The sequence below is a fragment of the Octopus sinensis genome, linkage group LG3 (assembly GCF_006345805.1).
Source record: "Octopus sinensis linkage group LG3, ASM634580v1, whole genome shotgun sequence".
Classification (NCBI taxonomy): Eukaryota; Metazoa; Mollusca; class Cephalopoda; order Octopoda; family Octopodidae; genus Octopus; species Octopus sinensis.
This window is the reverse complement of record NC_042999.1, coordinates 172,996,939-173,010,989: the sequence shown is the minus strand read 5'-3', so window position 1 is coordinate 173,010,989 and position 14,051 is coordinate 172,996,939. Positions and strand designations below refer to the sequence as shown.

Here is a 14,051-nt window from a genome sequence, read left to right as displayed (position 1 = left end):
TTTATATGTGTGCGTATATATATATATAATATATATACATACACATATATGTGTATATTTGTATATATATAATATATATATATGCACACATGCACACACACACCTATACACCCACAAAAATGTAGATGTCTGCTTGTTTATATGCATACATATGCACACATACACACATACATATATACATACATATAATACATATATATATATATATATATATATATATATATATGTGTATGTATATATATATATATATATATATGCATGTATATATATATACGTATATGGATATTTATATACGATTATACGTTGATATATTTTGCGTAACGTCTCTCTTTTTCAGTGTACGCACGTAATCTTATGCGTGTAACAGTTATATATATATATATATATATATATATATATATATATATATATATATTATATATATATATATATATATATGTTGAAACATCATCAATATATATGCGATTGCATGTATGAATGCATGAATATTATCTGCCTGTGTATGTTCCTCCAACTGAGGTTTTGTTATATATTTCTCTTCGTCACCATCTATAAAATATTCTTCTTTATCGATCTCTTTGAATGTTTGGTTATGAATCAATAATTTTATTTGCGTAACATTTATGTCCACATTGGCATTTTTTAATCCACATGAACGATAGGAACACGCGTTCGCGCTTGGAGCATTCAAATTCAATCGTCCGATGACGTGTTATTTGTGGATAACAACAACGATTTACTTTACAGTTTGAACAGAACTTCAGGCGGTGTTCCTTCACGCTGCGGCAATCTTGAAATACGATGCGGTATTTTTCATGAGCCTTTGCTGTCGGCGTGCATTTTTTGTGTTTCTGAAAAGAGAGAAGTAAATAGATGTCGTTATTATTATATCGAAAATTAATACATATATGGCTAGTACAACATATTCGAGCATACGATGGAGCCTTTATTTGCTCGATCGACTCCCTATGCTGGATGCATGATTTTGATTACATATTTCATTCTCACACACGTACACACGCACATGCATATACACACGTACACACACACATGCATATACACACACACGCACACAAAGACATATGCACATATATGGTGAGATCTAAATAAACACTTATATACATATACATAGATATACAAATATGAATATATCATATCATTTATATGTATATATATATATATATATATATATATATATAATATATATATATATATTCATTGTTTTATTCGTTTCAGTCATTTGTTAAAACAAAACACTGGAAATCTGAGAATATATGAAGCCATCCTGTTTACCAAGTCCAAACCACGTATTACTAACAAAACTGAGCTGCACGCAACTAATTGGCTACTAGAGCAAAGCTATCCTGCGCTTGCAGGATGCAGATTTATGCAATGCTTTGGCTGCTATACGATCGAATGGTCATACAGTGGCACTATGTCGAACTGCATGATGCTTGTTAATTTAAAAACTTTACATACATCAACTTCTTTTTGAAAATGTGTTTATGACTCCGTCGTCCATTTATTGGGGCACGTGTAGATCCTTCTTGCAGAACAAACTTATGGATTAGATGTTTTACGTGTCTAGAATAAAGAAGACAGTTATTTCGAGTTTTAGGTCCAAGTGAGATACCAAATGAGACGTCAAATATTCGTCAGTTTTCAAGTTCATGTGTCATCGTGCAAATAGACGGATGTTTTAGAGTTTAATATTAGCCATGTTGTTTAATATTACTTCGTGTTTAATATTACTGGTCTCACTACGAGAGGTAACGTTCAACCGATTTCAAAATATTTCAGAAAAATAAGAGGAACTTGAAACTGATAGCTAAAATTCTTCTACATGGAGAAGAAGAATCTACAGATTGATATATTCTATGCAATATTTTGCCATTTACTTCCAGTTCCGATGATATTGTTAAATAGCAATAATCTCGTAGCATCTTTAATCTCTAAATTCGTTGGATACAGATAGTATTTGGAAAATCTGACAAATTCATCTTTGACACATGAAGGTCTGTTGTCTGCCCCGCTTTCTTTCTACTATACATGTACGTCTTACTTATCGTCTCTTCTAAGATCAGTCACATCTAATGCAGCTGTTACTGCTCTTCATTCTTTCTTAAATTTCAGAAACCAAACATCCTTGAAGACAAGACCCTCCAGTGTTAAGTATCGTCCAGTTTGCTCATTAAATTCTGTCAATGTCAGCTTGACAGATGAACATATATTACACATATCAAGAAAAAATATACTGTATTCTATGACATCCTAAATACAAATAGCACATATGTAGAATACTCAAAGTTTCTACAAATGTTATAGCTACCATTAGTGAGAATATTTTTTAATGAATGCAAACTGTCAACATCCCGACTACTATATCACTGTGAATGACTCCCCTCTTCAGAGCCACAAAAAATTCACTTGACTAAAACTTACTGGCTGTATATAAAGCTCTTGTGACTCACATTAAACACTGCTTTCAGATGTGGGGCAAGCATGATACTACACTCATTCAGTCAGAAGAAATGCATCTAACGTGATCAATGCAAAATGGCTCATGAAAAGTTTTAAACCTCAGTCTCACAGATGCATTCTCTCTTCAATTTTTTACCAGTAATGATGAGGTCTGTACTCTTCAAAGCTTGCTGCTGCCTATTACTTCTACGAAACTAATATCCTCTACCCCTTCACCTTATCCAAATCATATTCAAACCCCATTTTAAGCTCTAACACCTAATTACAGTCCTTCATCTCCAAGTACAAATTTCACGTAGCCATCATTTTCATTCTGTTTACAGAAGGTTAACCGATTTTTGCACGTGCCTTCACATCTGTTTGAATAAAGTATGAATGATCTATTGAATACAAGTGTTGCTAAATACAGTCAAGTTAGGGTTAAATATATTCTGAAAGGAACACAAGTGTGAGTAGGTCGCTTTTCCTTGATCTTTGAGAATGTTTTACAGCTGCAGACCAAACTTTTTATAAGTGCACATACTTCAAATACATACATACATACACATATATGTTGACATGTGTATATATTTGTGCGTATATATGTGTATGTATATATAAATATAAATATATATATATATATATACACATATGTATATGTATATATATATATATGTTTAATGTTTTATTATACAACACAAGGCAGTTGTTATCAATGCCTTTCCTTAGACTTATTGAACTATACATTTTTATAATTTTATTTGTTGCTGGGTAAAGTGATTCTGCGTTTAATAATCATCAATAGTCTTCCGGTTTCTATACTTGTAATTAGCGATCAATTTATACTTTCACGGAACAAAACAAAAGTTTCAATTGTGAAATTGAATAAATGGAAATCCGAACCACTATAGCTTTTTAGTATTTCATTGCAAAACATCGTTATTGTTTTGAATAGAAACAACAAATTATTGATTATTCATTCTTTTCCATGAAGTCAATTTTATCTTGTTGATCTAAACTTAATGCATCAAAAATTACGAAATTAAAAAAAAAACACATATATACAATTTCACCGTAAACAATTCATTAACAATTTTTATAGAAACGTGGAGGAGCGTTGATATATACACCATAAAAACGTGCCAGTTCTTTAGTTTTTCCAGTTTGGAGTTAACATTTCGTTGATTTAAACGTAGCATTTTGTTCATCTATGTCAAAATATGCAATGCAAAAGTTGGTAAAATGGTATAGCACTGTAATAAATACCTTTCAATAATTAATAATGGTCATTTATCAAATTTAACTAGGCATTCTGCTTCTCAAAAAATATAGATTAAGTGTCACAGGAATATTTACCCCGTTGCGATTAATGAGAAATATGTCTGGCTTTCAAGTCTCAAAAGCTACAACCCTAGCTTTTCAAATCAAATTTTGTTTGGCTGATGACATAAATAATGAAATATTTATATACAGACATGAAATACCAGATAGTATTAATAAGAACGATTTCTGATTTAGGTGCAAGACCAGAAATTTCGAAAAACAAGATTTAAACGTCGGATCTGTTACCCTGAAAATAATTAGCATACAGGTGTTATCAGCTTCAATAATAATCGGTGACTCAGTACTGCAGGCGGTTTCTTTCTGAATAAAAGGAATTTAATTTTAATTTAATGACACAATGTTTAATTTTTTAAACATCTGTAGAAGAAAAGTTTCCATAGATATACAATAATTGTATGTTTTATGTTGTTGCACATATAGCTTTATATACAATGATTGTTTTTGAAATCTTAATCTCCAAATAGCCTTCTAGTACTTAGTCTCCTGATAATTTTCATATTTTATTTAGATTTGCTTTAATAATAAATATATTTACACAACAGCGCTGAGTTGCGCTAAAACGTCTGTCTATTTTGATTGAAAGTCTGATTAAAAAGTATTTTAGTGAGTGGGGCACCAAGGTTGTCACATATTTCCGCATAGAAATTGTACAAAAACATTCAATTGATCATTTTTAAATAGCCACGTAGCTGACAAAAGTAAATTTAAGCTGCTGACCACCAGCAGAGCGCAGACGATATTAGCGTCAAGAATACTCTGATGATATTCACATTGCAATTAATTATTCTTCAAATATAGTAGAATTACACATAGAGATTAGAGAAAGTGGGTGGTCCCAGACAAGTTATCAGGGTGGAGGCAGGGGACAGCTTATCAAAGTCTTTACTATTGCATTTTATATAGTAGTATTTAAAAAAAGAAAGGGAAAAATGCTTTTGTAATTGGTTCAATTTTTTATATTGGAGATATTAATATTTAACAAAAAAACGATATAGCCTCTTATTAATTTTGTTATTATTATTATTATTATTATTATTATTATTATTATTAGTAGTAGTAGTAGTAGTAGTTGTTGTTGTTGTTCTTGTTGTTGTAATACTAGTAGTATAATTATGATTGATAGACTTATTGTTGCATAATCGATAGAGCAGTGAACAAAATAAGTTGAGACATTTGAGACTAGCGCCCTATACCGTTCGGCTTTTTTTGTTAAATAATTGGTTACAAAGATAGAAAGAGCAGTTAAATCTCTGTCAAACCATAGCCTGCCTTTAAAAATATATATAATAAAATGAAAGATACTTTAGCCAATGCAGTGAAACCTATACACACGGAAGCGCAACGATCAATGATGACATCATTCCTTTTATAATAATCTGCTAGATCATGTTTAACCGGGAAGTAATCAATTTGTGATATTTATTAACATTTTTGGTTCAAATTCCCACATTCATTACCTTCTTTTAAGGTCCCTAAAATAAAGTAATAAGGGCTGCCTTCACAGCAATATTAAATGTCGTTAATGTCCTATGGTACTTCCAACTTAATACACATATATTCTGTCTCTCTCTGTCTCCCTCCCTTTCTCTCCCTCCCTCTCTCTCACTCCCTCCTCTCCCTCCCTCTCTTCCTTCCTCTCTCTCCCTCCCTCCCTCCCTCCCTCCCTCCCTCCCTCCCTCCCTCCCTCTCTTCCTCCCTCTCTCTGCCTCTCTCTCCCCTTCTCTACTCTTCTCTCTCATACAAGCTGTTGACTATTTCGTTTTTAGATTTAACGCATTAGAAGGCAGCATGACTAAACTTTGAACAAAGGGAATTTATCCTAAAGTTCCATTGAAGTTTGCAAACGCAATCGAAGTGCAGAGTTTCGGTAGGAACTTCAACCAAATCCACCAACACGACTTACCATCCCTCGAATTAGAAAGGGAAATGTTTACAATTATCCACAACAAACTTTCCAGAAGACTGCGGACATAGATGTTCCCCGCAAAGCAAGAAAAGTAGTAAAAATAGTATTTGTGTAATGTTTAGTGTATAAGTAGTGTATAAGGTGGCGAGCTGGCAGTAACGTTAGCGCGCCGGGCGAAATGCTTAGCGGTACTTCGTCTGCTGTTACGTTCTGAGTTCAAATTCCGCCTTTCATCCCTTCGGGGCCGATAAATTAAGTACCAGTTACGCACTGGGGACGATGTAATCCCTTTTTCTGTCCTTGTTTGTCCCCTGTATGTTTAGTCCCTTGTGGGCAATAAAGAAATAAGAAACATTGTCTGAGTACAAGAGAATATGTGCAGCAAGTAAGGCGTGCGACAAGAATTTAAAAAATCAAGCGTCCGTCCAATTTTAAAGTTCTGTCATTGGAAGAATTACATTCCAAGTAGAGTCCATACTCTCAATGAAAATGATCCTGACCGAAATGTGTAAATGTGTACAAGATGCACAGTTTCAAATAAAAGTGTTTACAATGTTGAGACTAAATTTAAAATAAGTGGCTAAATTATTCCCCTACAGGCGCATGTATTCTAGGCATACCTTGTCAATATATCAGAAGTTAGAATATTGTGTGGCTAATCATCAGTTGGACAATTATGTTTTGATGGGTTTGTATCTGGTCTTATTTATTGAAACTTTCTACGACAATCTCTCATGCCAAGCATTCAAGACTACCTTTGTATGATATGAAGATGTGGAGTTATATTTCCAGCCTGATAATATAATGGCCCACTTTGAGACTTTGCCAAACTGAGGAATCGGTCGAAGAGGTTCCTTAGAATACATGCAGCATTCACCGATCCTCACACCGCTTGAATTTTTTATAGGGATATATAAAAGATAATGTTTACGGTACAAAACCAGCAAACATCGATGAATATTTAGGGCGGCCATTGAACGGGAATGCGCGCAAGTAACGAATGAAAGGTTGAAACATTGCTTGATATTTGTAATTCCATTGGTGCGCGTTATCAGCAGTTCTTGCACGAGAAAGGATATCAGAATTAAAACAATCGTTCATAAAAAATAAATTTCTGTCTGTAGATTCTTTTTAAATTAAAAAATTAAATATATTTAATAAACATGATCATTCAATATGTGCATACATCTTCTGGTAAAAGCCTGCCTCCCCTCTCTCTCTCTTTCTCTCTCTATATATATCTATCTCTATTTATCTATACCTGTGCATGCATGTATATATGTATGTATGTATGTATGTATGTATGTATACTTGCATTCACAGATTCACAGAGTTAACGAGAATTAAAGCGAATCAGTAACATTATTATTAGTGGAGGAGGCGTGCTATACAGCATCCCGAAATATGCTTAGTTTTGTCGCTTAATGTTATGAGATCGTATCCCGTTGTATTCAGCTTCGTATTGCATCTATTCAGGCTTCATGGTTACAAGTACTAGGATGACTTTATTTCATTGCATTGTCCTTGCTGCAAATGCATGATCTTATAACAGACTCATACATAAACAGCAGAAACAGTAGTGATAGACAAAATGCTTGCGGTATTTATTTACGTTTCTGTATACTATATTGTAATATCACGCCGAAGTAAAGTTAGCCTTTCATTTTTCTGCAGTCGATAAAGTAATGTAACCATCGAGTACTGGGGTCGATATCATCAACTAATATCATGTTCAAATTTCTGCTCTTCTAGATAGTGATTACTATTATTATTATTATTATATTATTATTATTATTATTATTATTATTATGAGAGATTTTCGATTTGAAAATACAGTTTACGTTTGCGCTCGTAATTGGATGCTGTAACCTGGAGTGTTTTAAGATATCCACTACAGTAGGAGATAATAAAACCACAGAACGAACAATATTGTCTAACATTTCGATTTTTCGGTAATATATAATGGTTAATTCATTGACATCTGGTCGAACAAATAATTTTTCTCGCGACATATCAACAGTGTACTTGGTAATTAAAATGGTAACTGTACATGTGATGTTGCAACACGCCGATCAACATGTTATTTCAAGTGAGAAGAGTATTTACGATGGAAATTTTCTTGAAGGTATTGGCACTGAATCTGGCAGATCGACATGCCTGAGATATCATCTAAATTTTTTTCACGTGTCACCTTACAGTTTTAAAATATAGGTATGACCTCAGACGGAACGCATTTGGTTTGTTCACTCGAGGCTGATTTACGGTTAAGAATGGTAGCAGTGTCAGCAGAAACAGCAGCAAGGAACACGCAGTGTCAGGGTAAATGATAGCTGTGCATGGAGTAGCGCAGACTTAACAAAGAATTTGATGAAATAGGGATATTATTATAAGAGTGGGAGAAGAGCCTCAAAACACAGCTGAAAGTACTTAATATAGATAATTTTAAAAGTTGTTTTCCACATCACATGGTCACATGGCAATTGTAGATTATACAGCACTTTTCTCGGTTCAGAAATCTTAGGCCGGAGTTATCTTTCGTGAACCTCTTCTTTCTTAATATAAGTTTCCAATTTTAGCACAAGGCCAGAAATTCCAGTGGGTGGTGTGAGGGTCAAGTCGATTACATCGACACCAATCTCTAACATATAATTATTTAATTGACCCAAAAAGGATGAAAGGCAAATTAGACATCGGTGGAATTTGAACTTAGAACCTAAAGACGGACGAAATGGTAACGATTTTGTTAGTTCGCCGTATTCCTTCTATCTAATTATTAACTATTAATTTACTGAAGAAAAACAGATTGTGCAAATTTGGATGAGGAATTTGTCTACAGGATTGGAAAAATACCCACTTATTCTCGTCGGACTGTCGTTGGAAAATTCACCTTAATTCGATCATTTCACATGCTTTTGTCTTAAAATTTTGAGGTTTCTCAGTAAGGCTGAACGTTGATGGTTTGCAAATCTACCACATTTATGCAGTGTGAGCATATGTGTCGGAATGTGTGTGATTATTGAGTGTGTGTGTGTGTGAGAGAGATAGAGAGAGAGAGAGAGAGAGAGAGAGAGAGAGAGGGGGGCGGGAAAGAGACAAAGAGAAATATAGATGAAATATAGGAGAGAAAATGTAAATAATATTTGTGGAACATATATTTGATCATAGATCTTATTGGGTAAATTGAAAATTTTGTCAGTGAAATGTGTAAGGAGCAGATCAAAAATGACAGAGAGAGAGAGAGGGGGAGAAAGTGAGAGAGAGATGGGGGGGAAACAGCATTAGCAGGTGTTGTATCTAAGAGTGGAATGACATGTCAGTATTTTACTCGTGGCAGAATGCTGTGGAACCTGTTTTACCTATTTGGTGGAAGTAGAGTAAAAATGAAATGTTGATCCGTTCCTTTGATCATAAAAATATTGAATGGCTTTCTTCCCTTTTACGGAGGATGTCATGTGCAGACAAATGCATCGATATACACCTCCCACCCCACGTAAATATGTGTGTGTGTGTGTGTGTGCACAGTTACATATGTTCAGAAAGACCAAGTGACGAAGGGAACTTGAAAGAGATATAATAAATGTAAGTGAATAGACGGTTCGACAGATTGACAAGTAGATGACATTTTGATACATTCATACATGAAGGACATGTAACTATTCGAGAGAGAGAGAGAGAGAGAGAGAGAGAGAAAAGAAGGAGAAGGAGGAGGAGGAGGAAGAGGAGATAGAATAGAAAGCGAGTCAAAGAGAGAGAAAGTTTCTGAGAAAGTCTGAGATAGAAACATATCTGAAATGATCAAATTCAGCGCCCGAGTGAAATGGAATATAACTTTTGTACAAATTTGCTGAGGTATTCATGTTAAAATACATATCAATTCAATTTGTCAATGGGAATTGTGTTCACAATCGCATCCGAACGCATACATTCTGCCTTGCCAATTACTTTCATCCAATAAGTATTTTCTCAATCATTTTGTCAAATTTTCCTCATACAGTATATCATTTAAAAAAAGAAAATTTATTCACTCGCTGACAAACGTTAGCTTTTTTAACTTTTTTGAAAAACTTTATCTATAAAATTTAGGAGTTAGCTCGATATACGCTGCCTTATTTTTACATTTTCATTGAAATGTAACCATATTACATCATAAGACTTCAGAAATTAAGAATATTTTGAAGAAGTGTATAATTGACATAATACGAAAGTTACGTGTCAAATGCTCATTTTGGTGAAATTAACAGGCAAATCTTCAAGTGCCCTCTCTGGTCTTAAAATACATACAGGCACATCGGTTAATATAGTCCTGAGAAGAACATATATGAATGAAGGATGGCATTATCATTTCTGGAATTGAGTTTATAATACGTCTATTCAATCAGAAGTTACATATGACAAACCTCCACAAGAACATCATTTGCAGTTGAAACAGTGTCAGGAGTTGAAAAATGGTCATAAAGTGTTAAAAAATAGTCGTAACCTTTCATTCGACTATCCCACCCCCTCAAAAATTGATAGCCATGTACCGAAGTTAGAAAGAAGTATTTATATTGATAATATTGGAAACGCTTAAGGCGGTGAGCTGGCAGAAACGTTAGCTCGCCGGGCGAAATGCTTAGCGTTATTTCGTCTGTCTTTACGTTCTGAGTTTAAATTCTGCCGAGGTAGACTTTGCCTTTCATTCCTTTGCGGTCGATAAATTAAGTACCAGTTGCGTAGTGGAGTCGATCTAATCGACTGGCCCCTTTCACAAAAATTTCGGGCCTTGTGCCTAAGATATAAAAAATATTGGAAAGGTATTGACAAAATTGTTAGAGAATTGGATAAAATGCCTCGCTATATTTGACCACGTGCGAAAAGTTGCTGTATTGAAACACCTCCGAAATATTACGACTTTTCTCCGTCCTGGCAGGATAAAATAAAATACCACTCTAGCATGGGCTCTAATGTAATCGCATACACATTTCCTCCCATAATTTTGTGGCTTTCTGTATATGTTATCAACGATGACAATAATGTAAATAAAACACATGTACAAAAGCACAACATGAGGGAGAGGAGTGACACAGTTATGTGCTTGATTGCATCACAGTACTTTTTCTATCCACCCACAGAATGATAAAATTCTAAATCAAATCTGACATGGATTTAACTACATATTTCAGACTTACTGGTCCGTTGTTCAACGATTACTCTTATCCACGGCCACATATACAAAGCCGTAATTTCATGTTGAAGTATGCATGGTCACATCTATAAAACGTAATAGTTTACTGAAACGAATTTAATCAAAAGACAACCACCATCAATTATGCAATTCAAACACTAAATTATGATTATAATATTAATTCTTGACAGACACACAATGTAAGACGAACCTGGAACGAATTTAAGTCAGAACGTGGTGAACTATTACTTAAAAATCGTATCATTATATCACAAAGATGAAACATTACAACCCTATGTTCAATAGTTTATAGAATGTATTCAATGTCCCGATGACAGTTTGCATTACTATCAATTCTCACATTCACGCACAGTTAACGAAATCCAAATTTGGGTAGTACACCTGATTATTAGCTTGCATTAAAATCCCTGCATGTCACGCAGTATTAAAGTGGTCGTTAATTAACATATGTATAAAAAAAATCCTCGTCCGACATTAAGCCTTAAAAACCATGCTACAAACAATCCTCCTACCAACAGGGATAAGAACAGAAAATTGGGGAAGAATGCTAGTCGATTACATTGATCTCAGCACATAACAGGTAATTAACATATCTATCCCGAGAGGATGAAAGGTGATGCCGACCTCCACTGGATTTGAACTCAACGTAGAAATAGGCAAAATGCCACTAAGCGTTGTTCAGCATGCTAACGATTATTGTCAGCTCGCCGTTTTGCATGCTATAAATAGCGATAACAAACTAGGCTAGAACCAACTCATTTATGTAATTTCATTTACTCGTTGAAGTAAATATAAACAATGTATCAGAATTAATTTAAATCGATTGCAAATTCCCGTTTCCAAATCATGTAACCACGTAACAATACAAGAAATGCATGAAACACTAAAATTGTATTTTGTATAATATGTAAACATTGTAGAAATTAAAACAAGTTTTTGGAAAATATAGTTTTAGTGCACTAAGAAGCAAATCTTTTTTATGCGTTATTGTTACATAATACATTAAAAGTACACATATGCCTCGTTTTTTTATATCTTAATATCTTCACAGTAATTCATTTTTATATCTTCACAGTAATTCATTACCTTGTGTGTTATTTTCTCTTTAGATTGTTAAAGATCTTCTGGCAGTTCTGTTTCTTGTAGGATTATCTCACAGAATCGTATTTAGATAAATAAGTAAACTACATTGCTGCTTAATCAATCGGAAATAATACCTTACGTATAGTCTGCTTCTTTCAGGTTTCTATTACAATCACATAATATAAATTTTTTCAAATATATTTTTAAAGTTTGGCGTACATGTACCTCATTTCATTTCATAAGATTTCTCTTTTGAGTGCCAAATGGTTAGCGGGAAGATATTTTAGTACAAGAATTGTCGCAGACTTCTATCATTTAATTTTCTAAGATCTTTCTTTTGTATCTTATATGGTTAGCAGGTTCTATGATATTAATTAGTTTATTTCTTTTTTTCTTTCAGCAATACGTATCGATAGAGACTTTGGAGAACGTTGAGGAAGCTGCGTCTGATTTCTCTATACTTTTCTGTTCGTAACGTGTGCAAGATATTTATTTATAATGAATCACTATATTTTCTTTATATAGATAGATGATGTTTGTTATAAATATAATAAAAAGATCAAAAGGATGTAATGTTTATATTCAAGTGTCGAGAGTAAAATCGTTGCTCGAATTACTAAAAGTAACCACAAAATCTCGCAAAAACAGTACTCTAAGTTTTTTTTAATAGTTTATTGTAAACCGGGATGCGTTATATCTGAAAATAAAAGGGAAACAGTGGTATGAATTTAGCTTCTTTAGATTTTTTCCAACAAAGCTGATTTGTGAGCTGCACATTAGCAACAACAAAAGGTATGATTTCATACCACTATTTCATGTTATTTTCACCGTTGGTGACGTCGTGAACCCGTATATGCATGTATGTCCGGCATTCGCCATGATAGATCAGTAACCACTAAACCTTTTTCTATTTCATCTCCCTGTTTATTTCTGTGTTCCTCTCTGTAGAAGAGCGTAAAAGACTTTCTCACTTCCCGAGCGTTGTCCAGCATGCTAACGATTATTGCCAGCTCGCCGCTTTGCATGCTATAAATAGCGATAACAAACTAGGCTAGAACCAACTCATTTATATAATTTCATTTACTCGTTGAAGTAAATATAAATAATGTATTAGATTTAATTTAAATCGATTGCAAATTCCCAAAAATGTAACCACGTAACAATACAAGATCTGTTTGATGTTTACACATCCGTCTTCGTCTTTTGCTTTTTGTAAATTCTCACTATATATATATATATATATATATAGTGAGAATTTACAAAAAGCAAAAGACGAAGACGGATGTGTAAACATACATGCATACATACATATATATATATATATATATATATATATATATACGTTAGACTAATAGATATGTTTGATGTTTACACATCCGTCTTCGTCTTTTGCTTTTTGTAAATTCTCACTATATATATATATTTAGTGAGAATTTACAAAAAGCAAAAGACGAAGACGGATGTGTAAACATCAAACAGATCTATTAGTCTAACGTATATATATATATATATATATATATATATATATATATATATATATATATATATAATATATATATATATATGTATGTATGTATGCATGTATGTATATATGTATGTATGTATATATATGTATATATTTGCACATATATGTATATATATGCATACATATATATACACTCAAACTTATATATACATACACCACACACACACACACATGTATATACGTCTCTCCTTCTTTCTGTGTTTTTTTCTCTCTGTGTATCTTTCTGTTGAAGAGCGTAGGCTCGAAACGTTAAAGACTTGTTTTATTTATATTTCCTGAGCGCCATAGTAATACAATTGTTCGTTTGTTTTCCACCTGCCTTCGTCTTTTGTCTATTTTCATAAAGCTTCCCGTTATATATATATATATATATATACATATATATATATGATGTAGAGAATTGGATGGAATTACTCATATTGTCGAACTCAGTACTTATTCTATCGGTTTCTTCTCTCTCCTGCCCTGATGAGACTTATCTGGTATCTGAGATGAAAAATTGCCCTGTTTTTTTGCCAAAAACCTCCACGTCTACGCCTTGCAAATAA

At 33.4% G+C, this 14,051-nt stretch overlaps 1 protein-coding gene across 1 annotated transcript in view; it reads right to left on the bottom strand.

Annotated features, from left to right (window-relative positions):
* Positions 1 to 266: 266 nt before the first annotated feature.
* The window catches only part of LOC115209421 (CCN family member 1-like), a 384,650-nt gene continuing 370,865 nt past the window's right edge, over positions 267 to 14,051 (bottom strand). The window contains exon 6 of the mRNA XM_029777835.2: positions 267 to 851. Coding sequence (XP_029633695.1) covers positions 591 to 851 — 261 coding nt within the window. The 3' untranslated portion in view covers positions 267 to 590. The remainder of the gene's footprint in view (positions 852 to 14,051) is intronic.